Consider the following 27,020-nt stretch of genomic DNA (forward strand, 5'->3'; position numbering starts at 1 on the left):
TTAGCACCAGTGTTCCAGTCCACTCTGGTCAGCTGACAATAAATTATAAACACATTCCCTGACCGCTCTGTCACCAGGAGAATGTATTACCGTCCACAGTGATAGCTCTGATTGGACACAGTTCACAGATTCCTGGAAAGTCACATGCTCCTGAGTGAGAGCACACACACTGACCATACACACAATACACAGGCTCATTAGTGGGGGAAAAAAAAAAAAAAAAAAAAAAGGAGAAGGGAAAAATTAGATGATGAGAGATGCACGAAACAGCACAAAATATCCCTTCACTTTTTCCTTTTCTTTTTTTTTTTTTTTTTTGCTACACAAAGCCCGTGATTTACGAGACGGCGAGCAAAGCCACGCACGCACACACTTTGATATCCTGAATCTCTCCGGCTTGTTAGCGTTTAAAGAGCCGCTTCCTCTAATCTTATCATCTTTTTCAACACCGAGACATCCGTCACACGGATTCCAGCGCAATTCATTTCTCTCGACTCATAAAAGTTTGTCCAAAAAAAAAAAAAAATACAAACTTTCAGGGAGCATCACATTTTCTAAAGCCTTTAATCAATCTTTCCTGACGGTGATGTATTTACTCTATATTTTTCTGCAATGACATCAACATCCACCCATCCAACAAGGAACTATATAGTCTGGAGAGGGTTGGAGCAGCCAACCACATCAGCAGAGAGGCATTAAATCAACCTCCTCTGGCTCCCTCTGCTGGGCTGCTTCAGCCATCTGAAAGATGTCCGGGATCTCGCTCTACCTGGTGCACCTCGGATGTGATTTTCACAACGGAGAAATACAAGACTGTTTTCTTTTGCATCGGAGCAGCGGTGTAACTCGGAGTTACTGACCTTCACTGACCTTTAATGTCCGGCAGAAGCGGGCTTTAGCAGAAATCTAACTGCTGAGGCCTCCGAATTAGCTCTGCCAGATTAATTCACAGAATTAATATACTGGTCTTGCCGTAATGTTGTTCCATTGGTCTCCATAAACACTTACACCATTGTTATTGTGTTTTGTTTCCACGTATCGGGCTCATTGCAGAGGGGCGGATGACCCTGTCGAAGGAGGTCTACGTCCCATAAAAGGCTGCAGGTGCCAGGAGGCCCTTACCGTGACAAAACATGCAAACCTCTTGAGAAATTGCACGTCACGATGATGCGCGCCATTTCTGCACCTTTGACGGAGCCGTGGATTTATCATTAAACTGCGTATATTTTAAGCAGCTAACGCCTAATATTTCAGGACCGTGGTTGGCTCATGGGTTTCACCAGTCATTTGCTCTGACTTCAGTCAGCTAAAGAATAGACAAGTGAAGGAGGCCGAACAAAGAAGGATAGAAGGCAAAATACACAGTTTGGAGTGCGCGATGGTTTGCCCGAGACAATCACACAGCAGCACGACCTACACAATTAACCCACACTTGTCAAATTAAAAAAAAAAAAAAGCACGCGAGCAATATGTCACCTGATGTTACCACAATAACCAAGCAGGCAAGGCAGTCTGCAACACAAGCAAACTGCTGTTTTGTTGTTTTGTTGTTGTTTTTTAAACAAACGCCAGATAACCAAGAATCTATAAACCTAAATAAAAACAAAAAAAATTATACGAAACAACTTACAGGTGACTTGTACCTTGCACCTCGCAGACTTCAGAGACACCTTCTTGTTATCAACGAGTCCTCCTCTCTGCGGGCAGCCAGGTGGTTTTTAATTCCCCGCGCACGAGCAAGTCGCGTGCTCCTGCTCCGACCTTACGTTTTCATTCGTTCGTCCGGAAGGGCCGCTGGCAGCAGGGAAAACTTGGTAAACATGAGGGTTTGGTTCATAATAAGTGTGAGTGGAAGACTTCAGTGCTTTAGTGCGCCCTACTTGTGTCATCAAACGCAGCTCAATTCGCCGCAGACTTGGCGCTCACTTGTGGCGCCCCACACGCGACTGTTTAAACGTCACGTGGCGTCTATTCAACGCCACCAAAACAGCGAGCTGAAAGACGCTAAAAAAAAAAAATAATAAATAAATAAAAACACCAGCGCTGTGAGAGACAATGAGAGGATAATTTCCTGTGGGTTTGTCACTGAGTAATCCCTTTTGCATTTTGAATCATTGTTTATTTAGAAAATATCTGTTGTTAAAAATATTAGTGATGCACAGACAGCTTTACCTAAAAAGTGCCACAAATGTTTCCCACTCTGTTAATGTGATCAATAGTGGTCGGTCATCTTCCTCGAGATCATTTATTACTTTAACAAGAAAAACACACATTAGAGTGACTGAAAATGATATTTATTATAATATTGGGAAATTGATTGTACTAACAGAGTTACACAAATTTATATCAAAGCCACAGGTTGTTATTGTAATAGGAAGTTAAGTTTACAGTGTAAACATTATATATTGGAACGGCATTAACTACTGTAAATGCATGTAATTTTAAAAACCAGTCATATTTAATTGATCTGCAACTAGAGGTGCAGCAGTAACATATCGGAAGTAAACGAAAGCTTTTAATTCCACTACCACAATTGAACAACAATAGCACTGGCAGTAAGCTTCTGAACTTCTTTAAATATGTTTGAGCAGGACTTACAGACATCATATCATTCTCAAAAAATTTGTGTTTAAATAGTCCCTGCGTACGTCAACTTTATTATCTGAAATTTTGTTGAAAGTGCCCTTTTGAGATATTTAGTAATTGCTGAGGTAGTTTTTCTTTCCTCGTGGATATTGCTTATTAAACTTATCCTGACTGCGTGTAAAGGTACACACACACACTCAATATAAACATAAATATTTCAGTGTGATATAATTAGTCTGTTTAGTAATTGCTGAGGTAGTTTTTCTTTCCTCGTGGATATTGCTTATTAAACTTACACACACACACACACACACACACTCAATATAAACATAAATATTTCAGTGTGATATAATTAGTCTGTTAATTATAGACCAAAATATGATGATGATGAATAACAGGACATGGAACCCTATAATCTGGATCAGTTGTTCAAAGATATTTGCGGCTCAAGTTAATATTATTTCTCCTCTAATCATCAATGGCGGTGGATGCAATCGTAGCATTGACCTCAGTAGCAGCTGTAGCGAGAGAGGCTGAGGTCCCAGTCCAGGTCCCGTCCCGGGGTCTTGCCCGGGGCCTCATCATCTCCTCCGTGTTGCGTTCAGGTTTAACCAACAGCACGTAGCACTTGGGCAGGAAGATGCAGGTCAGCATGCCGAAGCTGGAGGCCAAGATGGCAAAAATCTGGACAGCTACCATGAACTTTCCACGCGTGCTGAGGTACGCCGGGACGAAGGAGATCCACACGATGAAGAAGACCAGCATGCCGAAGGTCACAGATTTGGCCTCACTGAGAGGTAAATAAAAAAAATTTAAAAAAACATTATGGCTCTAAATTTTAAAAGAAGAACATTAAGAAATGGACTATTCTTATTGGTACTTTAATATCAGTGTTTTTTTGTGTTGGTACCAGCAAAGTTTGTATATTTTCTTGTTGATATCTGCACACAGAATATGAAGAAATTTAAACAACGGTGTTTAATCACCTCACAATTTTACTGCGAACGAGTTTTACGTTATATTCTATGCTTAACTCTAAACATAGGGTATGCGTTGCAAAACAATTGGGATATATTCAACAGGGTATCATTTAATTGTGTTGATGCCAAGGAGCCGGTGGTTGTAGGATAGTGATATAACTGTTCCCTCACTGCTTATCAGTTTTACCTGGAAACTTTGTGTCACCCACCTGAAGTGGTCCTCCAGTTTGCGGGCTGTGAAGGCAAAGATGAAGGCCATCAGAGCCAGCAGGATGTCGTAACCAAAGATGCAACAGATGAAGACCACAGAGCCTTCGTCACACTCGAGAATTATCTTAATATTCTGAGCAGAGGTGTTCTTGACCGGGTGTGGAGGGAGGATGATGAGCCACACCGTGCACGCTATAACCTGGGTAGAAGGGGGATCATGTCATATCAATATTTTTACTGGATTATCATCTGGTGTTACCAACATTTAGATGTCGTGGTCAGGGACGTCTAATTTAATGGCTAGATATGTGCTTACATGTTAAGTTTTTACCCCAGTCCTGATCAAATGTACTGGTTTCTTTTCTTTTCTCTTTTCTAACCTGTATTTACCTGTATTAATGTTGCCACTGCAGCTATTGCCCTCTGGTGGGCACAGGTGAGATAGTCAACTTCAGGATTAGCACAGGTGTTGGCGTCGTTGATGTTATTTGTGTTGGTTACGATGACATCAGGGCGGCCACTGTCCGCTGCTGCTTCCGCTGCTGCTTTTGCAGCTTTGGCAGCTGCTCTGGCTCGGGTTCTGGCTGTTTTCAGGGCCTGGGCTCTCAGCATTAACACTGCTGCCTTACCTGAAGCAGAGAGAGATCAACGAGACAGAAGAGGTTGTTTTTACCCTTGCAGAATACTGCTGTCAAGACCCAGACACCTGAAAGGGTGAAGTAAGTTGAAAACGGGGTACATTAACTTCCACTGGTGACCCACCCATGATGGAAGAAAGGCAGAGAGCGAAGCCCAGAGCCAAAGCTACTTGGCTGGTCATGCAGCTCCAGTGCTGCGGCTCTCCGAGGAAGACGATGGCACAGAGGAAGGTCACCACCAGCGACAAGAGCAGCGAGAAACTCAACAGAGCATCATTGGCTTTCACCAGCGGGGTGCCAATGTGCACAATAAACACCACCTGGAAAAAAGAGAAGTAAAAAAAAAAACCCAGCATTTGACCTTTTCCTAACGCTCCTCAACCACAGATCTACTAGGAGCTATGTTTTTATGTTTCTATGACTCTCACCCCGACACCGATGGTAACTAACGCTCCAAAGGCAGAGATGACGATGAGAGTTATTCCCAGTGGTTCTCCAAAGGCCAGAAACTCAATGATTTTCGGCACACAGGCATCATTAGCATCATTGGACCAGTAATCTCCACTACAGAGGATACACTCCCGGGCGTCTGTAAAAGAGAGGGAGGGAGGAGGGGTCGTGTTTATCTTCAGGATAATGGGGATGAGTCTGCTTCACAAACTATGATCTTTCTCGGTTTTTATGCTGACACCAGCAGCTGACATTAATAAACATATAGGACAGTTTGGTGTATTTGCAAATGTTGTTTGCTTTTATTTGTATTAATTCATTACTCAACCTTTTCATACTGTAAGAGGGCCACAGATGCAATTTTCCTCTAAAACAGGACAGGATTTATCAGCTCAAGTTTGGTACTTATTGATCCAGTTCTTTGTTTCATTTGGACATATTTTATGAGAGTGGACAATTCATTTTTTTGTTCTGTTTTGCAGAATATCTTCAGTGATGCACATAAAAAGGCAAATAGGGATAAAGGTTTAATAAAAAAGAATATTAAACCACTGGAAATTTAAAAGCATTTTTAAAATCTGGCACCAACTCAGTTGATCTGATACTGTTCTAAAAGGTTTGTTTTGGCTGTTTTGGAGTTAAAATAGTAAAAGCATGACCCTTTTAGTCTTGAGCCTGGACAGTGGTACTTTAAACAACGTCGGGGGTCTTGGTGCAGAAACATTTAACAAAGCCAAACCATCGAGGGGTATTAAAACAGCTGTATTTTTCCTTCTAAAAGGTCGAAAGCATTTACTAAAATTAAATTTTTCTGCTGCAGTTCAAATTCTTCAGGAATATTTTCTGATATATTGAAGGTGTGATTGGACAGTGGTATACTGACTAGTTGTGTTGCTGATCTCTCCGTCAGCACACGGGATACAGTCGAAGCAGCAGACTGGCTCTCCCTGCCGGATCCCCTTCCTGGTGCCCGGCTGACAGTTCTCGCTGCACACTGACCTGGGAGGCTTTCAAAAGCACAAAGAACTTACGTATGGGCACATATGTGAGCCAACTAATCGTGACGTGAAAGAGCATGTTGTTATCTGCCAGCTTGATCCATATGCTACTGACCTCCAGCATTTCATTGTTCCACACAATGGAGTGATGATTTATGTTCATTCTGTCCTCTCGGACCGCAGAGCCGTTGTAGCGTCCCACGGTGACATAAGAGATCTCCCCATTACTATTGACCTGCCAGTTAATGATGTCATAGAAGCCCTCTACATCCCCATCATCGAAGTAGATCTCCTCCTCCGTGTTTGGCACTTTGAAACGCACATTCTTCAGGTAGTACATGAGCTAAGGGAGACACAGATGGAGATTTAATTCATACAAATTCATGTACGAATGGCTGCACACACTCAAACATGCTCACCTGCCACGGCTCAAAGTCAGTGATGTCAGCACAGCTGTTCCCAATGAACGGGCCCTTTCCCCTTTCGCAGTGCTCCAGGTTGTGCAAGGCGTGGGCCACAGCATACACTGCTTTGTACACACTGCGGGAGACACTTTCATCATGATCATCAGCATCTCACAAATTCTGCTAAAACCAAATGGAGGTGAAGGGTGTCTTCTTAGAAATAGTATCTTGGTTATCTGCAGCTACTTTCTACAGCAGAAAGAGTTCACAGTGTGTTCAGTGAATTATCCAACCAGGACAGGGACACGATGCCGCTGAGGCACTGCACACAAATGTATCAATACTCTGTGCAGCAGATTGATTGATTTCCAATTCTCGGCATGTAAATTAACTTTAGGTATCTGTGGCCAACTGTCCCTTAAACAAAGGTAAATCAGTGATATGCTGCAGGCGGAAGAGGTTATAGTTGTAGCAGCATACAGTTAAACTGACCTGTAAGTGATTCGTAACTGGGAGATGTCCGAGTAGGTGTTATTGAGCTGTGCCAGAGACTCAGTCCCTGTACACAGCCCACCCGGTACCCCCCTCGCTGCTCTGGGTGGTGTGCTGTTCAGCCACCGCGCTTTGTCAGAGAACGTGCAGTTAAACAACTACAAACAGAATTGAGGTCACAAAATTAGCATTACTTAGATTTATGTGACACTTATGTAACTTTTTAATTGACAAACATCCAACATTGAAAGTTCTTTGGTGAATTGTTGCAGCAGTTGTCAGAGCAAGCCAAGGTGTGATAACTGCCTGTAATCAATAGTCTCTAACTCATCACTATCAAGTTCCTCAGGTTAATCAGACAGCCGTAAAAATAACACACCGTCTCCCAGAACTCTTCAGTGAGCCCATCATCATAGGGGTCCAGATCCAGTAGATGGCGCTGAAGACCAGGGATGTCAGCCCTCTTCACCCCAAAACCCAAGGTACCAGACAAGACCGAGCTCACCTGGATAAAAACAAGCACATTGTCGACCTCAGCTCGTGTTGGGATGCAGAACCTTTGTTCTGAACCAGTGTGAGCCCCTTGATTTCTGTTCCATTAAACATAAGCCAATCGATCAGTGAGCTTTCACTCTTTGGTTATCACTGGACCGAGCGCTCACCCCAGGGTGGTTGATGAGAGCGGAGGTGACCCAGGCCTCGCTGGCGATCCAGGTGCGATTGGTCACATTGTGTTGGAGCAGCTCAGCGATGAGAGGACTCAGGTCCACGTCGGATGAGAAGACCACAATGATCTTGGCTGTGGATTCGACTACAGTTTGAACAATACGTTGGATGGCCTCTGGGGAGCTCACCTAAAGTTTATACACAGGAATGGATTATAATATATCTCTAGACAACACATATAACATCGTATTGATCAGATTAATTGATGGGATGGTGAACTACTGACTGGCAATATTGGGTGAAAACTGTTTACCTTGGGCAGCACCTCAGAGAAGGAGATGCAGACACCAGCTTCCTCTACCTGCTCCTTGAAGCCTTTGATGCCGTACTTCCCATAGTCATCATCAGCAGCGATGGTACCCACCCAGGTCCAGCCGAAGTGAAGCACCATCTGGGCCATGGCTGTGGACTGGTGATCGTCGTTGGGAATGGTCCTCAAGAAAGTGGGGAACTGGAACTTACTTTTCAGGGCCGAGCATGTCGAAGAATAGCTGACCTGAAGATGAGAGGAAGAAGATGTCTGTCTGCGACTCATTTTCCTTGTCTTTATCTACCTTTACAGCACTCATCACTGACGCCACCTGTGGAAAGTGATAAAGTCCCAGTATCCTGGCAGTGGCAATGGACAGATCGGAGCCCCCGGCGCCCACCAGAGAAGCCAGAGGTGCCCCGGTGCCGCAGCGGTAGTTGGGCACAGCTTCGTCTTGGCCCGTCAGGTAGGTCAGGGTGCCCTCCACCGCCTTGGAGATGGTGAAGCAGGAGTCGTAGATGACGTAGCCCAGGTCGGTGTTGGGCAGCAAGTCGTTCTTCTCATTGATTTCATTGATTGCAAACAGCATGGTCTGAGTCCAGCGGAAGGTACGGAAGTTAAATCTGGAAGATGATGGGGCAGTGAAGAAGATTCAGCACATTGCTAGACATCAGTTTTACTCTGCCGTGTCCAACTTAAAAAGAAAATTAATTTAAGGGACTCAGATCCACATTTAGTATATATGCAGAATTAAAACAGATTTTAGTCTTTTGGTGTTATTGCCTATATTAGCAGCTCACAGACTTGCTGATTATTGTTGCGTAGAACAATGTAAAGGCTTCTCTTCATAATAATATGACTTACTGTTGCTAATTGGCCCCAGAGGAGCTCTGTCTTGATTTCTGTAGTAAAAGTGAGGTTAAGAGCTCTCATGAATACTGTGTGGTCGAAACATGGAATTATGCCACTCCAGTAAAATAATCTATCTCTAAAATAATGAATATTAAACAATGATAGACCCACAAGATTACCTTTGATTAGTTTAATATAGTTTAAGGACAAGTTGAGATAGTCTAAGACAGCACAGTCACAACAGTGAAAAAGACACATGAACGTGATGTCTTAACTCACCCCTCACATCCCGAGGACACGGGCACCCTTGAAGTGTTGCCATCACTGGAAGCAATCCGGCTATGAACAGGAAACATCCCCCCGATAACAACCTTCTTCTTTACCACGTCCTTGTAGCCACTCAGCTGGAACTTGGCCTTCAGCTTGCAGGTGGACTCTGCCGCTGAGAGAGACCTGTGAGCGCAGAAAAAGGTGCATAATCTGAGCAAAAAGCGTCTGAATTCCATGCTATGTGAACGCTGAGAGGCGCTGGGAGAGCTCTCTCTACGTTAGACAGCAAAGGGAAGCAGCAACGTGTGACAGGTGTCTTCATCTGCTCTCGAGGGAGAAGTGCTGCACAGGGTAACGTGAAAACAGACTCAACAGGGCAAAAGTGAAGAGAAGGATCCGAGGTTACAGCAGTGGCTGGCTGGCTGTCGTCTTTATTCAATACGAAACAAAGACAAGGAGGACATCTTCACTTTGAATAAATAACGAAGTGTTATCTATCATTGATGGCGCGTAAAATAAAGTGTGCTTCAACAGGTGTGACGCTAATTGAGTCTAATGAACTCAAACTGGACCCTGGACCGCCAAAACATGCACAAACACACACTTTCACCGCAAAGACACTTTTACCTCAAAGAAAAAGAAAGAAAGAAAAAACATCCCATCATTTCATTTCTCTCTCTCTCTTGTTTCTCCTGTAAATACCAATCACTTCATTAGTCTGCACTGCAGGCAAACTGCCACAGGCCGGTAGTTAATTGGCAGCTGCATGTGGTGACTTGTACAGTCTTTACACCATATTACAGCACAGCAACTGTTCCAAGATCGTCCCGGGTCCCTTGAGTGTGAGCTTGCAGTGTGTTGATGGGTGACTGAACGTGTCTGCTCTTGTCTCTCTCAGTCAGAGGGGAGCAACACACACCTGACCCCCTCCTCCCCCCCTCACACACACACACACAGAGAGGACGGAGACCTGCTGGGCAACAAGGCCAGACTGCACACAAATAAGCTCCTGATCAAACCAAATTACACTATACACTTTATTTCAACAAAATGGCAGTTTACAGCACTTGTAAGTCACCAATAAATAAATAAATAAATTACATTAAAGTTCTCAGAGCAGGAATCGTAAAAAGGAAGGAGACATTTAGATGTACTGCATGTATAGTTTCTATCGATAAGAAACCACCTTTGGGGTGTGTATGTGAGTGAGTGCGTGTGATTGAAACCCTTGTGATTTGTCTGAGGTAGACATCTTAGTGATCCTGATGACTTTTGCAAGGAATAAATAATGTACTCACAAAACCTCTCATTTCAAAGGTCAGCTCTGTGCAGACACTTTTAAGGAGGCAGTTACATGGAAAAAGAGGCATCCCGACAAACAGGCACTGCAGAAAGTCGTTTTTCAGTTGATTTTGTTTTTCCTATTTCACTTGTCTATTTAAAAAATATAAGAATGTTACTAAATTGAAGATTTTTCAAAGCTCAGAGACTTCAAGTTTCATGGAGGAAAAAACAAAAAAAACATGTAAGGCTGAAAGCAAGTAGGTAAAATTATTTCAACTCCGTATTTATCATTTGGTTATAAAAAAAATTTAAAATTTTTTTTAAAAAAAAATTACTTCCATTTGAATATTTAAGGAGGCAACAAAAAAAACCATCTACTTTGACCTGCATTATGACAGCTCCTTTGAGTCAACTATTAACCTTTTGGGTCTTTTAATGCTTTTATTGGGCAATAAAAAAGTAGATCAACAAACCAGGGACTTACTGCTGGTATGGACTGTGACCACTTGGCTACCAGGTAACTCCTGAAATTGATTATTTCTCAAAAGGAGTATCAGATTTCCTGCCAATTAACTGTAATTTGCAGCCTTTCCATTGTAGTGGGTCAATATTTATTCATGGTTTGGCTGTATATTATTAACAAGTGTGTTTTTTGTCAAACTTTTTAGCTCGGGGAGGATTTGAGGCAAAACTCTTCAAAAACTATGCAAGATTAAAAAAAAAAAAATTATGAAAATTTTTAATATTACAAATGAAGGTATAATTTTCTGACATGCTGAAAGATTATTTTTTTTTTAAAACACACATGGGGGGGAAAAGCAGAAAAGATGCTCGTTATAGCCATGAGAAGTTTCAACATTGAGATCTTTATTAAAGCTCAGTTTTCCATTGTACAAATGTCAGAGTTGAAACTGCATGCAGTGGCTTGGTTTGAGGCACATTACTAAGGAGAATGACCGTTGTTGACCAAAACTTAAAACAAAACAAAAATTATCAGACATAGAATTGCATAACTTAATCTTATTGATATTTCAATTAAATCCAACTACAAAAGTATATGTCTATTATTAGCCGTTTTCTATGGAGACATATGTAACGTAAAATACACAAGGCTGAACAGAGGGAGGAACACTAATAGTTGTTAAGACGAGTTAGGAAAAACATGAATTTTTGCATCAGGAGCACTTTGCCCCTAAAGGTTAAGGATTTAATGGAGGGATGAGAGGCACAAAAACAAACTCTGGAGGCCATGAGAATCACACAAGTGAAATGTCTCTATGCGGTACAATACACTTTTTAAAACTCAGTTAAAACCCGAGCACTGTATTCACTGAGGTCTAAATGACGGGACTAGAGATTATGTGACACGCTGGATGTCCTGACAGCACACAACAGAAATTTAAAGAAGCAGTAATGCCTTTCTGCGACACAGTGAACTGATGCTGGAGATGGCAACAAACAGTACATGACCTTTGACACTAGTGACACTCTTGCGGTGAAGTTCGCACTGGATGAATCGTTATGTTGCTAAACCACAGAGACTTCATGGGTTTTAAAAGACAAAATGTGCGCCCCCCTCCCCAAAAAAAAAGTGCCCCCGCACCACAAAAGAGCAGCCAAATCATGGTGACGTGACGACAGCAATTGACACAATGTGGTTATAAACTCTACTGTACTTTATAATTTTGTTATTAGTCCTCTTGCCTTTTTCTTCTTCTTCATCATCATCATCATAAAAAGCATACATATTGCAGCATGAGGAGAAACGGTGTTGAATCCTCCTTTCTGGAAACACCAAGAGTCCAGGTAAGGTCAGGTCAGGTCACGCGAAAGAAAACCCCAAAACAACAGAACGGGCACATACAAAGTTACCCATCGCACGGCCTCTTCCACAGCTGCACATTTAGCCACTATACTGAAGCTATCCTCGGCTGCACTGCCGTCTGTCTGTGATGGGTACAGCAACAGGTCAACAGCTCTAGTCAAACAAATGTAGCTTGGAGAAGATGGTCAGGAACCCACAATGTTAGAGATCACGTCATATTCTACTTTTGGCAAAACGAAAAGCTTTAAAAAAAAAAAAAAGTCGATTGGTCACAGAGGCGGTCTGTTCAGACAGCCTTCGTCGTAGCACAGTATACAGGCAGAAAGTGAAAATGAACAGAGAGGATAGTCTTAGGCTGAGAACATTCTTACCTACAAAAACATCGGACAAAAAAAAAAAGCTTTTTTTTTTTTTTTTTTTTCAAACTCCTACTTCTGCTGTTTTTTTTTTTTCCTTTTCATGACACTATTGTTTTGCTTGTTTTTGTTGTGTTTTACTGATCCTATAAAGCATCCTGAGGCACGGAAGTCCAGTTACTGAACTCTCACAGCTTCTCGCTGCTTGCCTTTCGTGGTTTACGTCACGAAAGGAAGCAGCAATTGACCATTTCATCGGAGCGAGGAAATACTTTGTTGTACATGAATCAAAAATTACAATATATTATCAATAACCGACATGAATCAATCCCCTATCGCCAAAAATATTAAGACCGGGGAGGAGTGGTGGGGAGAGCAGCGCAGTGGCGCCGTTGTACGTGCGCCCGTCACAGTACAGTCTGCCCTCCGTGGGAATGTTGAAGAGAGGGAGGGAGGTACACAGGGAGGTGGAGGTGCCGGAGGGGGGACGGAGGTGGGAGGGGGGGGGGGGGAGTAAAGGAGGAAGGACAGTAAAGGAGAGCAGTTCAGCAGCCCTCTCTGATGAGTGTGTTTGTGCATTGTGTATGAGTGTGTGTCCTATCGGTATGGAAACGGGTTGTGTTTTTATTCCCACTCTGTGGTGGCGGGCGGTTTGGAGGTCAGATCGTACATGACTCTGGAGATGCCCGGGATTTTCTTGATCTCATTTACCATCTTCAGCACCACCTGAGGAGACAGACAACAGGACACGTGACCCTTCAAACACTGAACTACAGAGAAAAGTGCTCTTCGCTCCAATAACACTCGATCATTTTCAATCCCCAAACAGAAGTTAGGTATCCATGACGATGATGTAACGACACCAAATCTGGTTAAAGCCCAAGTGTCGACATTGAACCCCGGTGTACCTCCTCTGGGATATGGTTGCCCGGCATGGCAGGGATGCCCGTCATGAAGTCGCTGGTGATGAAGGTGCGGACCACCACGGAGCGCCGGCAGGACGGCTGCTTTTGCAGAGGGTCTCGGTCAAAGTGCAGAGGGGTGAGGATCACCGGCATCTGGCTGATCTTACCGGAGTAGCCTGAAGTTCAAAGGAGGCAAAGGAAAGTTTGGCGTAAGTGTTTCTTTCCGTCAAATGTCATCATTTCTCTATTTATGGGTGGACTGGGGAAAACGGTCGGTGTAACGACTCGTGCTATCATTGATATAGTCAAAGAAATCTTTGTGTGGGTAGTCAGATAGCAGTGGTCTTACTGTATAAACCAATTCCTGATGGTGTAATCATATTACTGCGTCTTCTTGGTCCATCATTTGCATTTTGTACCGTGCACTAACAAACTAAACAACTTCGCTGTGGTTTGAATGTGCAGAAACGTTTTGAATTCATCACATTGAAACATTGATGGGCGTAGATAAATAGGATTTGGCACACATGGATATTAATTGCATAACATGATCTATATTAGAAAGGGACCATTCAAAAACTGTCAACATACAGAAACATGATGTTCAAATTCAACCCTTTTTTTTGTTGTTATTATTTTTAATGCGTACTGCCAGATGACAAGCTTATTCATTATGATGATTATTCACTAATGTAAATATATATATATATATATATATAAAAATAGAGCAAATTCCTCTCACCAGAAAAGGTACATTTCAGAAATGTCTGCTAGTCTCTTATCTTTCTTGTATTTGGTCACCCATTTGAGTCGAGACTGAATTACTTTACGGGCTTCCTGTTGAAACTGAATAAATCACTGCACTTGTCTTAATGTGCACAAGGAACATTGTGTACTGTTTCTTCATTTTTGTGTGATGCCACTGCATGTTTACAAACAAGTTCAAATATTTGTATAGACTTTAGTCTCTGATTTATTGAAGTTCACATAACACCTTCCCATTTGTAATCCCCAAAAACACAGGTCTTTAAATGACACACACACACACACACACACACACACACACACACACACACACACACACACACACACACACACACACACACACACACACACACACACTTACCAGACTCTCTAAGAATAGAATGAGCTACAAAGTCAGCCTGTCTGAGCGCGCTCAGAACACCTGTGGTCAGGAAAGTGGGAGTAATGTCTGTTGGTGGCTCCTTCACGTGGGACCCAAACACATACACAACTCTGGAACGAGGAGAAACATGAATGAACGAATGGGTTCGTAAAGTATCCAGGTGATTGTCAACAACACATTGTAAGGTTTTTCTAATCACCGAGGACAGACAGATTTGTGGATTTACCTATTGATGCTATGGCACATGCGAGGGATGAGTCTGGCCAGGAACATGAGCGATTCCCAGTGTGGAGATTCTTTACTTGTGATGCCGCAAACGTAACTGTAGGACCGGCAATCACCCTGAGACACGGACAGAAAATCCTGTTTTTACTATAAAGTCTTTACAAAGCTACAAAACATACAGTGAGAGCATAAGTGCAAGTACAAAAAAAAAATGTTTTTTTTTTTTTTTGTGTGTGTGTGTTAAATAAACTTTCCACTTTTAGCAAAAGGCAAATAAAGCTGCCTGTTTTTGTCTCGTCTCCCATCTGCCCCTCAATCTGAGGTTTAGAGCAAATTTAAACTGGCTGGCTTCAAACAGGAAGTGACAGACACACTTCTCTCGTGGCTGGCTGGATGTAACGTCTGGGCGAGAAAGCCAGTCATGACCATCCTCCTTTCTAACCAACACTAAGGGTCAGGATTTAACAAATGGAAAGTGGTTTCTCTTTGAGTCATATTTCTACCGAACACACCCTTTCCTCTGCTAAAAGAGAGAAAGAAGAACCAGGAGGACAGAATTGGAGAAGCTCTGTATGGGTGTGTTTGTGGTTGACCACTAAATTTCAGTTACAGCTCAACAAGAGACAAACAGCCGGTGACACGCACTGTCTGCCTCCCGAGTACACAAGGATTCCCTACATATATGCAACAGCTCACATCTCCCAAACAGTTTCTCTATAATTAGACAAACCTGTAAAACTCCTTCAGAGTTGGGCCTTCAAGAGGCCACTTCAGCAGGACGACTGTAACTCTACTCTGAAGAGAAGCTCAGTGTAACGCAACTAAAGTCCATCATTAAGATATTAATAGACAAACCTCAACCTTAAAGCTGCTGAAAACAGGGCAGACAACAGACGACCAAAAAAAAAAAAAACCCCAAAAAACAAACAAACCCAGAGTGACTGATTAGTTTTGACGCACTGTTGGATCAACCTCCTTACCTGGACGCCGACAGTTTTGATGGGCAGCAGGAAGGCATTGAGTGAATGAAGGCTGGTGATCTGCATGAGCTTCTCCTCCTCCTCATCCGACATGCACGACTTGACTCTCTGCAGCAAGGCGTGGGGCTGGAGACCGGAGGAACAGAGAAGCAGCTTGTAAAGGTGGAGAGGAAGGGGCAGAAACCAGCCTCATACCGACAAATGCAGTTTGAAGGCGTGACTTTAGAAAACATGTACGTTTCCCTGCACTGCCCCCAATTTATTTTTTAAACCAAGTCAAGTCAGCTTTGTCAACAAAATCCAGATCCATAACATACTTTAACTTTGAAACCTTGCATGTACAACTGTTCCTCATGATGAGGCCTTATTTTGTGCTGTCAGACAACGAGCAGCCAACACATGAAGGCCAACTTGTTTTGTTGATCTTTCATCTGACCACATACAAGTTCTCCATTTGAGATTAAAGATTGAGATTTCAGGGTGATCTGAAAAAAATTTAAAAAAAAAAGTCCCCCTCCCCCTTGCATGGGAGCTCGATTAGTGTTTCATGCGTGTGTGAATGGGTTAATGGGGAAAAAGTGTAAAGTGCTTTCAGACTGCAAAGGCGATGAAGTGCTATACAAGTGCAGACCATTTACCATTTAGTAGCTAAATGAAACACAGGAAACCATAAACCAACTACACAGAATATTTTATAAATGATCCCAGTTATTTAGCAGTCACTCCAATGTGACCAACCAGCCAGCAGAGGCTGCACATTATTATTATTATTAATAATAATGGTGGGTTTTTTAATAATAATTTGTTTATATATTTTTAATATTATGCAATATTAATTATTAATATTATTATTATTATATATTAACTCCATAATTAAACCAGGCAGAACAAACGCAGACGGATGTCCTCTCATTTTGTGCGTAGGCAGCTTTCACTTAACCGTTTCTTTATGAGCATCTGTACTGCTTGATGCTGTGACTGTTCCGAGTTTATTTCTTAGATGAAACAGCATCTGACAAAGTTGCTGATAGATCAAGTCACAGTAATAAATGAGCCGGCCGATGCACCGTTTATGTTCATACAGCATTTTAAAATGACCACATTCGTCAACGGTAGCTTGTGATGCTTTGAAGCTGGTTTACTTCTCAGGCTTCTGAAGTACAGAAGCTCAACATGTTACACATTATTTGTAACGTGTTGATTCACTGAAAACACTTGTAGAGTTTTGCCCTGCATCCGTCTTTGATTTGTTTGGATCTGTGGACCTTGAATATCTGACATAAAAAATTTAAAAAAAACAACAACTCTAACTCAGGGGAGTGTTTTCCGTCATCCGTGATTAAACTCAAGAATGCGCACGCTTCAGTACAACCACCGGCGCATCGATTCGGTCTGAACTATGTGTGGAGGGTCGTCATCCAAACTTTGCAGAAGAAAAAGAAAAGAGGATGTCAGACGTGCCCCGTGATTAATATCTTGCCTTCAGATGGAATGAAATGAATTAGAAAGCAGTTACACTGACAGACATCAGTCATTCGATTCTTCTGTACTTCACTGACCTTTTTGACACTCGCAGAGAAGTCCGTAACAATTTTGAGGATGTTGTTTGTTTCAGCAAAATCCTTACAGATGTAAGGCTCCTCTGCACAAATCACTCTGATGGACAAACCGGGACCTAAAGAGAGAGAGAGAGAGAGAGAGAGAGAGAGAGAGATTGGCAGATATACACATGGTGATTTGTTAAAAAGCAGCACAGCTTTGACTGATTGATGAAGTAACCAGGTGCATGATGGAGAGGAGGCTGATGAAGCGGGAAGACGCTAGCCGAGAGAGACAACGAAACAATATCAGCAAACCTTATACGTTTTGTAAAGGTGAGTCAGAGCAGTCACATCACAAGCAGTGGTTGTTTATGTACTTGCCAGGGAAAGGATGCCGAGAGACAATCTCCTCTGGCAGGCCCAGCTCCCTCCCCAGCGCTCGGACCTCATCTTTATGGAAATCTTTCAGTGGTTCAATTACTTTTCCCTGGAGGATTACAAAGGAGTGGAATCAGCAGTGCTACAGTGGAGGAGGGAGGGAGGGAGGGAGGGAGGGATACATGCCGAGGTGTTGCATAGTTGTGCATTTATGCGAAAGGGCTGAGCGAAACAACGGCAGCGCCTAAAACAGTCGATAACCATTTAATAAGACAAAGAATGAAATGTCCGACACCGAAGCTCCTCTGAATTCTGGTGTAATACATGTGAATGTTTTTGCGACGTTCAGGTCTGCTCCAAACTGCAACAGCAGTCGAACAGTCTGGTTGGCCACAGAGGTCCTGCGGCATGTTTAGTTATGATCACAGTGAATTTAGTTCACTACGGGCGACGGCACTCGACAGAATCTTTGCATAAATTAAAAGTTTCTGCGACCGACGCGCTTGACTGTCAGCTGATCGATGTACCCACTTCACTGAATAGAATAACTGCACTCTGAAGCGGCTTTATGAATCAAAGAAATCGAACAGGTTAGCGTTTTGTGTCTGCACGTGTACCTCATCTCGGAGCTTGCGGATCAGCTCGGTGTCGTTGTGGTGTGTTTTGATGACCTCGGCTTTGCCGCTGGCGAGAGGACAGGCACTCTCGATGAGATCGGGCCTCAAGGTACCCTGGGCCAGTAAAACCTCCTCCGGCTTCAGATTCATCTCTCCGATCACTTCGTTTGCCACCTGTGGGAGAAACACAATTCACAAAGGCAGATTAAACTGACTGATGCAAACTAATTTGTATCGAAGAATTCAGCCAAACTGACAATGTGCAACATGTTGTTGGTCATTTGTTAATAAGCCGGCACGTTCAATTACAAGTGTAGTCCAAATAAAAATGTATTATTTCCATAACAGAATGACTTAAAAGGCCAGAACTCACTTTGACAAACGTGTCTCCGATGATTTTCCTTTTCTCCTCGGGGTTGGTGGTCATATTCAGGGTCTTGCTGATGCGTTTCCGTGGCGTCCTGTCCTCCTCAGAGATGGGAAGGGTTGTCGTTCCATTGTAGAAGGTGTGTGCTGCATTTACCACTGAAGGATGCAACATATTTGAGAGGAGAAAGGCAGATACATACAGCAGAAAGTAAGTACGATGTTGTGATAGTTCTGTCGCCGAACAAATTTTCATCACCAATTTCGTCCAAAACTGTCAAAAATAAAGACAAGTAGTTATGGAATAACAATATAAAGTGCAATAAAAGAAGAACAAATAAATGTCTTATTTCTCTTCATTAGGAGGACCTAGTAACTTCTGCAGCAACGTTGTATCACAGGACTAGCAGGACTTTGGGCGTTACCCTTGAGTTTGATGCCCAGCTTGGTGAGGGCCTCCTCCACACTCTGACTCTCTCTCTTTCTCATGAAGCCGTTGTCGATGTGAACTGCTATCACCTGGTCCTGGTTCAGAGCCTTGTTGAGGAGGGCTGTGCAAACTGTCGAGTCTACTCCACCACTCAGTAGCACCTGAGGAGATCATCAGAAACAGCATCTTTAGAGGCGACATCTGCCGGACTGGGATCCAATCAGAATCTGAACAACAGGTTCATCACAGGTTTTCCATTAAATCAACTGTGTACGAGTATTTTTAGCTTCTCACTTCCGTAGCCATACACACATCTGGTGTTTCATGTGTTGGCAGGCTGTAAAATATAAAGTCAATTGAAGAGATGATTACAGCCGTGACACTGCTTTACATTTAATTAGCTGAAGACCAGCTCCTGGGAGTCATCCAAAATACCCATAATCGCTGCAGGAACAAGCTACAGCAGAATCAGAGTACAGGAACAGATAGTGATAAATGGATCTCGCGGACTCTACTTGAGGAGCATGAAACAGTAGAAATGCTGTGCTTCCAGCCCGTTCTCCCACATTCATTTATCGCTTTCACACTCCCCTGAGATGAAGCCCACTTTGAAGCCGCTCGGGGAGTCGACTACCTCTTTCCAGATAGAACAGGGTTTAATTTGAGAGTTTAATTGGTTCTACTTAACTTCCCACCACGGCTGCTGCCGCCGTCACCATTTCTTGAGCGGCTACCGCACTTCACACTTACTCAGGCTTCAGATTTTTTTTTTTTTGTCAAATTATCTCCCATAATAAGATCAAATGTGTCAAGACAACACCCTCCTCAGATTTCTTGGATTTTTAAGGTCGTGACTCTGTCCTAAAAACGGGTTAGGATAATAACAAACTCTTTGACCAGCCTCACTCACCAGCACTTTAGACTTGTCCACTTTTTCTCGGATTTCATTGATGCAGGCCTGTTGGCGGTTCTGTACAGTGAAGTTACTCGTGCATCCTGCGATTTCAAACAGGAAGTTGCGCAGCATCTCCGTGCCCCGCTCCGTTAAGTCGACCTCGGGGTGAAACTGTGTCCCGTACAGCTTCTTCTGTTCGTTAGCGACCCCTGGTAGAAAAGCAGATGTGATGAGTGGACTGTTAACATCCTCTCTTAATGCTACTTGTACAGATTACATTTGTACAAAACTAGGATTAACATGAGCCAAAAGGATGATTTCAGACAGGCGAAACAACTTTACTACTCAAAATACAGCATCTCTCACATAGGCTGTCACATGTAAATACACGAATACAGCCTGAAGTCTTCTAATGTTTAAAAAAAAAAAAAATGCACTTTTTTTTTTTTTTACAACTTGCGCAATAGTCTATGACCCCAATCTAGTTTTAGATGATGTTAACCGGGGACACACTGCAGCCTCTCTCGTGCGCTGCTCACCAGCAATGATGCTCCCTGATTGGGCCACCACTTTAAAGCCATCGGCCACTTTGTCCACACTGTCTCCATGGGTCAGCAGGACCAGTTCCTCCTTCTGAAGGCCTCTGATAAGATAAGACACGCACACAAAGACGTAAGAGGAAGCTACATAGTGTTCATTTATATGGTAGTTATATGTATACAGTTACAGTTTTAAGTGGGTTAAATGTGCAGAGCAGACAGTAATAAATGACGGCAGCCTTTCTTTTTAGACTTTACAAGTATTTGTGTAATAACCAGGAGAACTATAGGACCGCTGTAATGCTTCTGCAGTTTATATTAATGCTTCTGCAGTTTATGTAGTAAATATGGCACTGGGACAAAGCAGTTGGGCAGCAGTCGTGTTTTTCCACACCGTCTGCAACACTTTGTCCTCATTTACTCGGGACAAGGGACAGCACTGCATGGTCACCCGCACAGAAGTTCATTTTTGGGGTTTTACAGTACAGCAGTTTAAATTGCCACAAGATTAATACAGTAAATTGCAAACGGATTTTCTTGCTGATTTATATTAACAAAATAAGTGTTTCTGTTTCTAGCTGACCAACATTGAAGGTGTCAAATGTTACAAAAATAATTACTCTCTAAAAGCCCAACAATGTGCCATCAGAGGTTGCGCACACACACACACACACACACACACACACACACACACACACACACACACACACACACACACACTACTGGGCTCCATATTCTGTTGAATATATTGTATATGATTGTGCAGAGGCTTGTGCAATAGAAATCCACTGAAATTCCTGATCAGGCCACAGAAACTGATGCCTTGCAGAATACAGTGTGAGAACATGAAGCTTCGGTCAGCAACTAACAACTGCAGAAAGGAGTTCACCTGCAGCGGTCCACTGTGGACCGCAACACTTTCCATGTAGATAAAATGAATGATCCAATTAAAGGCTTTAGCAGTCAGCAAAAATATTCAAGTTTTGAAAATACACAACAAACTCCATCCTCCAGCCGCAGCATGCACTGGCAAACACCAGATGAAGGGATGGTGTTGGTCAATTAGAGAAGGAAAAAAAAAAATGGCTTCATCACCCACACCTTGTTTGTTGTTAAAGCGATAATGCCTCCAGAGGATACAATTTCTTTCTACACTGTGTGTTCATCCATGCTGTTCTTGCACCGAGTAGGTCTGTATGTTCAATCCCCAGTGACAAAGTTTAAGTATGAAAACAATCATTATACTCGCACGTATATATATATATATATATATATATATATATATATATATATATATATATATATATATGACATAAAAACACACAAAAAACCTCTTGCTGTTCACCGTACCTGAAAAGAGAACAAGTGTTGTCCAGCCCGATACTGAACACCCCATCCTCCCTTACACTCTTTTTGTGGACTGTGCCGCCAAAAACTTTATTCATCATCTGTAACACACACACACACACACACACACACACACACACACACACACACACACACACACACACACACACACACACACACACACACACACAGCAGAGTTAACGCATGGACACAGACTTTGTTACAGTACGATTTCAAGTGATTATAAACGTGCCTACAGTGTGCAGAAAGGTGCTCGAGAAGATGCCGGTTTTAATTTTCCAGCTAGCTGCAAAATGAGTGAGTAAGACTCTCGTCTTCCTTGGCCGGTGTCAAAGTACCCTTGAAGAGGCACAGGAGAGCTGAGGGGTAGTAATGTGCCGCTACTCAGAGGCAATTTGTGTAACACAAATGTTTCTATGAATAAAAGCTTTTGCGGAAGAAGAATGGTTTGGCTGATCACAAAAAACAAAAAAACAAAAAAATCCTACCGTCTGTTTTCTTTTTTTATTGTGTGTATACATGCATAATACAGATACCTGCATCCCATAGCAGATCCCGAGGACAGGCTTTCCTATAGTGAATATAGCAGGGTCGAACCAGGGGGCGTCTTCTGCATACACAGAGGCAGGACCTCCTGAAATAATGATAGCCCTACAGGTGTGGGGGAAAAGGAGAGAAAACAATCAAGTCAGTGTCGCACCTTTAACTCTTTAATATTGACAGAATAGAGTCGTACAAATGCCAAGAGGCCTAAAACGATGCGTTTCTCATTCTCACCTGTAGCCCTGTTCTCTGATAGCGAAGGCCGGGGTCTCCAAGGGGAGGATCTCCGAACGTACACACAGCTCTCGCACACGTCTGTCAATCACTTTCCCATACTGGGCCCCTGCGTCCAGGATCGCCACCGCCCCCTCGCATGACCCATTCTGCTCCGCGCTGTTGATCTCCAGCTGTGGACAGGCGTTTAGAAAAAATAAATTAATTAATTAAAAAAATACATCATCTTATCGTGTTCTTTACATGCGAGTCTTTGCTCAGAAAACGCAGTCCGAAGTGGAACCGTGAAGATTTCCCTGATGCAAAGAGGCATCCCGAAGCAGATGTGGAGGATTCAGGACACGATCACACAAAGAGTTGGGAACCAATTCTTTCGTGCTCTGCGTCTGACCTCTCCGCGGACACACGTGATCCCACCGGGCCCGACGTGATTACCGACATGTGAGCTGGAACGCAGACAAACAGCCGGTCTTGTGAAACTTGCTAAGATAATTAAACCCGTCAGCACAGATCACATGAAACCCACAAGTTCGTCCCCGGTTATCAGCGAGGACCCGTCCACCTCTGAGCAGGTTTCACCGGTTCGGTCCAACACCTCGACACACCTCTGTACGTTTGTCATTTACACGGCTGCGACTTTGAGAAACAAAAAAGGTTTTGTCCCAGAACCAGAGTGATCACAGACTAAACCGGGGAAACATGTGCAGCAAGAAGAGAAACACGAGCCCACGTAGTTAGTGCAAACTAATTTGGGTTTCCCACCACCTAGGATATAGGAGATAGGATATAGGAGATAGGATAGGAGATAGGAGATAACCCTTAAAACACAATTTCGGTGACGACGGGAGATGAAGCAGGATAATAACAAGAAAAATGCCCCATCGTTTCAGAGCGAGCTTTACTAGATCAGCTGATACCAGTAGTAGTAGTAATTGTAGTAGTAATTGTAGTTGTTGTAGTAGTAGTTGTTGTAGTAGTAATAGTAGTTGTTGTAGTTGCTGTTGTTGCAGTTGTTGTAGTTGTAGTAGTAGTAGTTGTAGTTGCAGTTGTTGTAGTTGCAGTTGGTGTAGTAGTTGTAGTAGTAGTTGTTGTTGTAGTAGTTGTAGTAGTTTTGTAGTTGTAGTTTAGTTGTTGTAGTTTTGTTGTTGTAGTTTTGTAGTTGTAGTTTAGTTGTTGTAGTTTTGTTGTTGTAGTTTAGTTGTAGTAGTTGCAGTTGTTGTAGTTTTGTTGTTGTAGTTTAGTTGTAGTAGTTGCAGTTGTTGTAGTTTAGTTGTTGTAGTTTAGTTGTTGTAGTTGCAGTTGGTGTAGTAGTAGTTGTAGTAGTAGTAGCTGTAATTGTAGTAGTAGTTGTAGTTGCAGTAGTTGTAGTTTCGTTGTTGTAGTTTTGTAGTTGTAGTTTCGTTGTTGTAGTTTTGTAGTTGTAGTTTCGTTGTTGTAGTTTAGTTGTTGTAGTTTTGTAGTTGTAGTTTTGTAGTTGTAGTTTAGTTGTTGTAGTTTTGTAGTTGTAGTTTTGTTGTCACACCGCAAGTTGGCTCCTACTAGCTTAGTGACGACGTTAGCAGGCTGACAGCTGACGTCGTGTGAAACACATGAAGTTGACCAACAGGATCAAGTTCATCTTTCTCCAAATAAAAAAGACCAAATGTTTCTTCTGTCAGAACTCAGTAAAGTCTGACTAGCCGGCTACAACTAGCTAACGTAGTTGCTATGTAGCGAGCTAGCGCCCCGACAGAATAAACATGGTCGTTAGCACGTTAGCATGTTAGCAGCGCTAGGCTAAAACCCACGCGGTGCTCGGAGCTGAAGGGTCTTTGGGGGGAGGAGGAGGAGGAGATGAGGAGGAGGAGGAGATGAGGAGGAGATCCACCATATAAAGATTAAAATAACCACGTTTGGTGGCGACATAACAGAAAAGATGTTTGAGGCTAAACACCATGAAAACATTACATCCGGCTAATTAGCAGCTACGAGCTGCTCGTTTGAATCCTGCAACAGGCTCACTGCTCCTCCTCACTGCTCCTCCTCACTGCTGCTCCTCATTGCTCCTCATCTCGGTTCAGGATCCACAACCCCCCCCCACACACACACACACACACACACAGGCCCCTGTTACAACCATCCGGGGTGCCGGGCTCTCCCTCCACCTCCTCCTCCTCCTCCTCCTCCCGGTACCGGAGAGAAGCGCTCACCTTGCTGTCTCCGTTGCACAGAGCCATGGAGGTGTGCTGCTGCTGCTGCTGGAGGACTGAAGCTCCTCGTCGCCTCGGTGTCCCGGACAGAGAGAGAGAGAGAGAGAGAGAGAGACCTGCTGCTAGCTGCCGGCTCGGCGCGCCGACTGCTGTTGGGAAAAGCGAAACTAGCTCGTCGGGTGTTTGAAGATGTCACGGACTCCTCTTCTCCTCCTCCTCTTTCTCCTCCTCCTTCTTCTTCTCCTCCTCCTCCGGGCTGGACTGGGGACAACTTTCACTGGTGGAGCTAAATAAACATGTCTGTGTTTTATGGGTGGAGCGCAAAGTTAAATTCACACCAAAAAAAAAAAAAAAAAAAAAACAGAAAGGGGCCCCGTGGGGGGACTGGTCTTTGTAGGACTGGTCTTTGGAGGACTGGTCTTTGGAGGACTGGTCTTTGGTCTTTGTAGGACTGGTCTTTGTAGGACTGGTCTTTGGAGGACTGGTCTTTGGAGGACTGGTCTTTGGTCTTTGGAGGACTGGTCTTTGGAGGACTGGTCTTTGTAGGACTGGTCTTTGGTCTTTGGAGGACTGGTCTTTGGAGGACTGGCCTTTGGAGGACTGGTCTTTGGAGGACTGGTCTTTGGTCTTTGTAGGACTGGTCTTTGGAGGACTGGTCTTTGTAGGACTTGTCTTTGTAGGACTGGTCTTTGGAGGACTGGTCTTTGGTCTTTGGAGGACTGGTCTTTGTAGGACTGGTCTTTGGAGGACTGGCCTTTGGAGGTCTTGTCTTTGTAGGACTGGTCTTTGGAGGACTGGTCTTTGGTCTTTGTAGGATTGGTCTTTGGAGGACTGGTCTTTGGAGGACTGGTCTTTGTAGGACTGGTCTTTGGAGGACTGGTCTTTGGAGGACTGGTCTTTGTAGGACTGGTCTTTGGTCTTTGGAGGACTGTTTTTTGTAGGACTGGTCTTTGTAGGACTGGTCTTTGGTCTTTGGAGGACTGGTCTTTGTAGGACTGGTCTTTGGTCTTTGGAGGACTGTTTTTTGTAGGACTGGTCTTTGTAGGACTAGTCTTTGGTCTTTGGAGGACTGGTCTTTGTAGGACTGGTCTTTGGTCTTTGGAGGACTGGTCTTTGTAGGACTGGTCTTTGGAGGACTGGCCTTTGGAGGACTGGTCTTTGGAGGACTGGTCTTTGGTCTTTGTAGGACTGGTCTTTGGAGGACTGGTCTTTGTAGGACTTGTCTTTGTAGGACTGGTCTTTGGAGGACTGGTCTTTGGAGGACTGGTCTTTGTAGGACTGGTCTTTGGTCTTTGGAGGACTGTTTTTTGTAGGACTGGTCTTTGTAGGACTGGTCTTTGGTCTTTGGAGGACTGGTCTTTGTAGGACTGGTCTTTGGTCTTTGGAGGACTGTTTTTTGTAGGACTGGTCTTTGTAGGACTGGTCTTTGGTCTTTGGAGGACTGGTCTTTGTAGGACTGGTCTTTGGTCTTTGTAGGACTGTTTTTTGTAGGATTGGTCTTTGTAGGACTGGTCTTTGGAGGACTGGTCTTTGGAGGACTGGTCTTTGGAGGACTGGTCTTTTTAGGACTGGTCTTTGGAGGACTGGTCTTTGTAGGACTGGTCTTTGGAGGACTGGTCTTTGGAGGACTGGTCTTTGGAGGACTGGTCTTTTTAGGACTGGTCTTTGGAGGACTGGTCTTTGTAGGACTGGTCTTTGGTCTTTGGAGGACTGGTCTTTGTAGGACTGGACTCATTCCTATTTTATTAAGCTTTTAAATACGCATGTAATTCATTTTTGGCTGGACCACTAAGTATTAAGAGTGAGGGATCCATGGAGAACAAAGGGCTTGTGGATTATACATCTAAGGAGCCTATATATATATACATAGAGATATATACTAACCACATACATCCTTAAATGCTTTTATTTTTTATATATATATATACATATACATAGAGATATATACTAACCATATACATCCTTAAATGCTTTTATTTTTATATATATATATACATATATATATACATACATATACATAGAGATATATACTAACCACATACATCCTTAAATGCTTTTATTTTTATTTTATATATATGTATACATAGAGATATATACTAACCACATACATCCTTAAATGCTTTTATTTTTTATTTTATATATATACATATACATAGAGATATATACTAACCATATACATCCTTAAATGCTTTTATTTTTATATATATATACATACATATACATAGAGATATATACTAACCACATAATCCTTAAATGCTTTTATTTTTATTTTATATATATATATATACATAGAGATATATACTAACCACATACATCCTTAAATGCTTTTATTTTTTATTTTA

The 27,020-nt window shown here is 42.9% G+C and overlaps 3 protein-coding genes across 3 annotated transcripts; all 3 read right to left on the reverse strand.

The window, feature by feature from the left end:
- Positions 1-3,054: 3,054 nt before the first annotated feature.
- On the reverse strand, positions 3,055-9,026 carry vmn2r1 (vomeronasal 2, receptor 1). The gene is made up of 14 exons (XM_069691129.1): positions 8,866-9,026; positions 8,066-8,357; positions 7,738-7,980; positions 7,421-7,612; positions 7,138-7,263; positions 6,759-6,916; positions 6,282-6,402; positions 5,978-6,205; positions 5,748-5,871; positions 4,843-5,003; positions 4,539-4,734; positions 4,167-4,405; positions 3,776-3,975; positions 3,055-3,376 (listed from the first exon to the last, which is right to left on the reverse strand). Exons 1-14 carry the CDS (start codon positions 8,940-8,942, stop codon positions 3,055-3,057), a joined length of 2,679 nt encoding a protein of 892 aa, XP_069547230.1. The 5' UTR covers positions 8,943-9,026.
- A 1,960-nt stretch (positions 9,027-10,986) lies between these two features.
- On the reverse strand, positions 10,987-24,970 carry gmps (guanine monophosphate synthase). Its single transcript, XM_069704950.1, has 16 exons — positions 24,679-24,970; positions 22,490-22,662; positions 22,249-22,363; positions 21,695-21,792; positions 20,345-20,448; positions 19,821-20,014; positions 18,906-19,071; positions 18,488-18,639; positions 18,115-18,288; positions 17,501-17,606; positions 17,138-17,253; positions 15,579-15,704; positions 14,600-14,715; positions 14,353-14,483; positions 13,230-13,402; positions 10,987-13,047 (listed from the first exon to the last, which is right to left on the reverse strand). Exons 1-16 carry the CDS (start codon positions 24,703-24,705, stop codon positions 12,946-12,948), a joined length of 2,073 nt encoding a protein of 690 aa, XP_069561051.1. The 5' UTR covers positions 24,706-24,970; the 3' UTR covers positions 10,987-12,945.
- Positions 24,871-26,413, reverse strand: LOC138616419 (uncharacterized). The gene is made up of 2 exons (XM_069690702.1): positions 25,109-26,413; positions 24,871-24,978 (listed from the first exon to the last, which is right to left on the reverse strand). Exons 1-2 carry the CDS (start codon positions 26,411-26,413, stop codon positions 24,871-24,873), a joined length of 1,413 nt encoding a protein of 470 aa, XP_069546803.1.
- Between the last annotated feature and the right edge of the window lie 607 nt (positions 26,414-27,020).

This window comes from Brachyistius frenatus, unplaced genomic scaffold, assembly GCF_029030835.1.
Source record: "Brachyistius frenatus isolate BFR_SWC_R1_liver_20210118 unplaced genomic scaffold, ASM2903083v1 Contig_1, whole genome shotgun sequence".
Classification (NCBI taxonomy): Eukaryota; Metazoa; Chordata; class Actinopteri; family Embiotocidae; genus Brachyistius; species Brachyistius frenatus.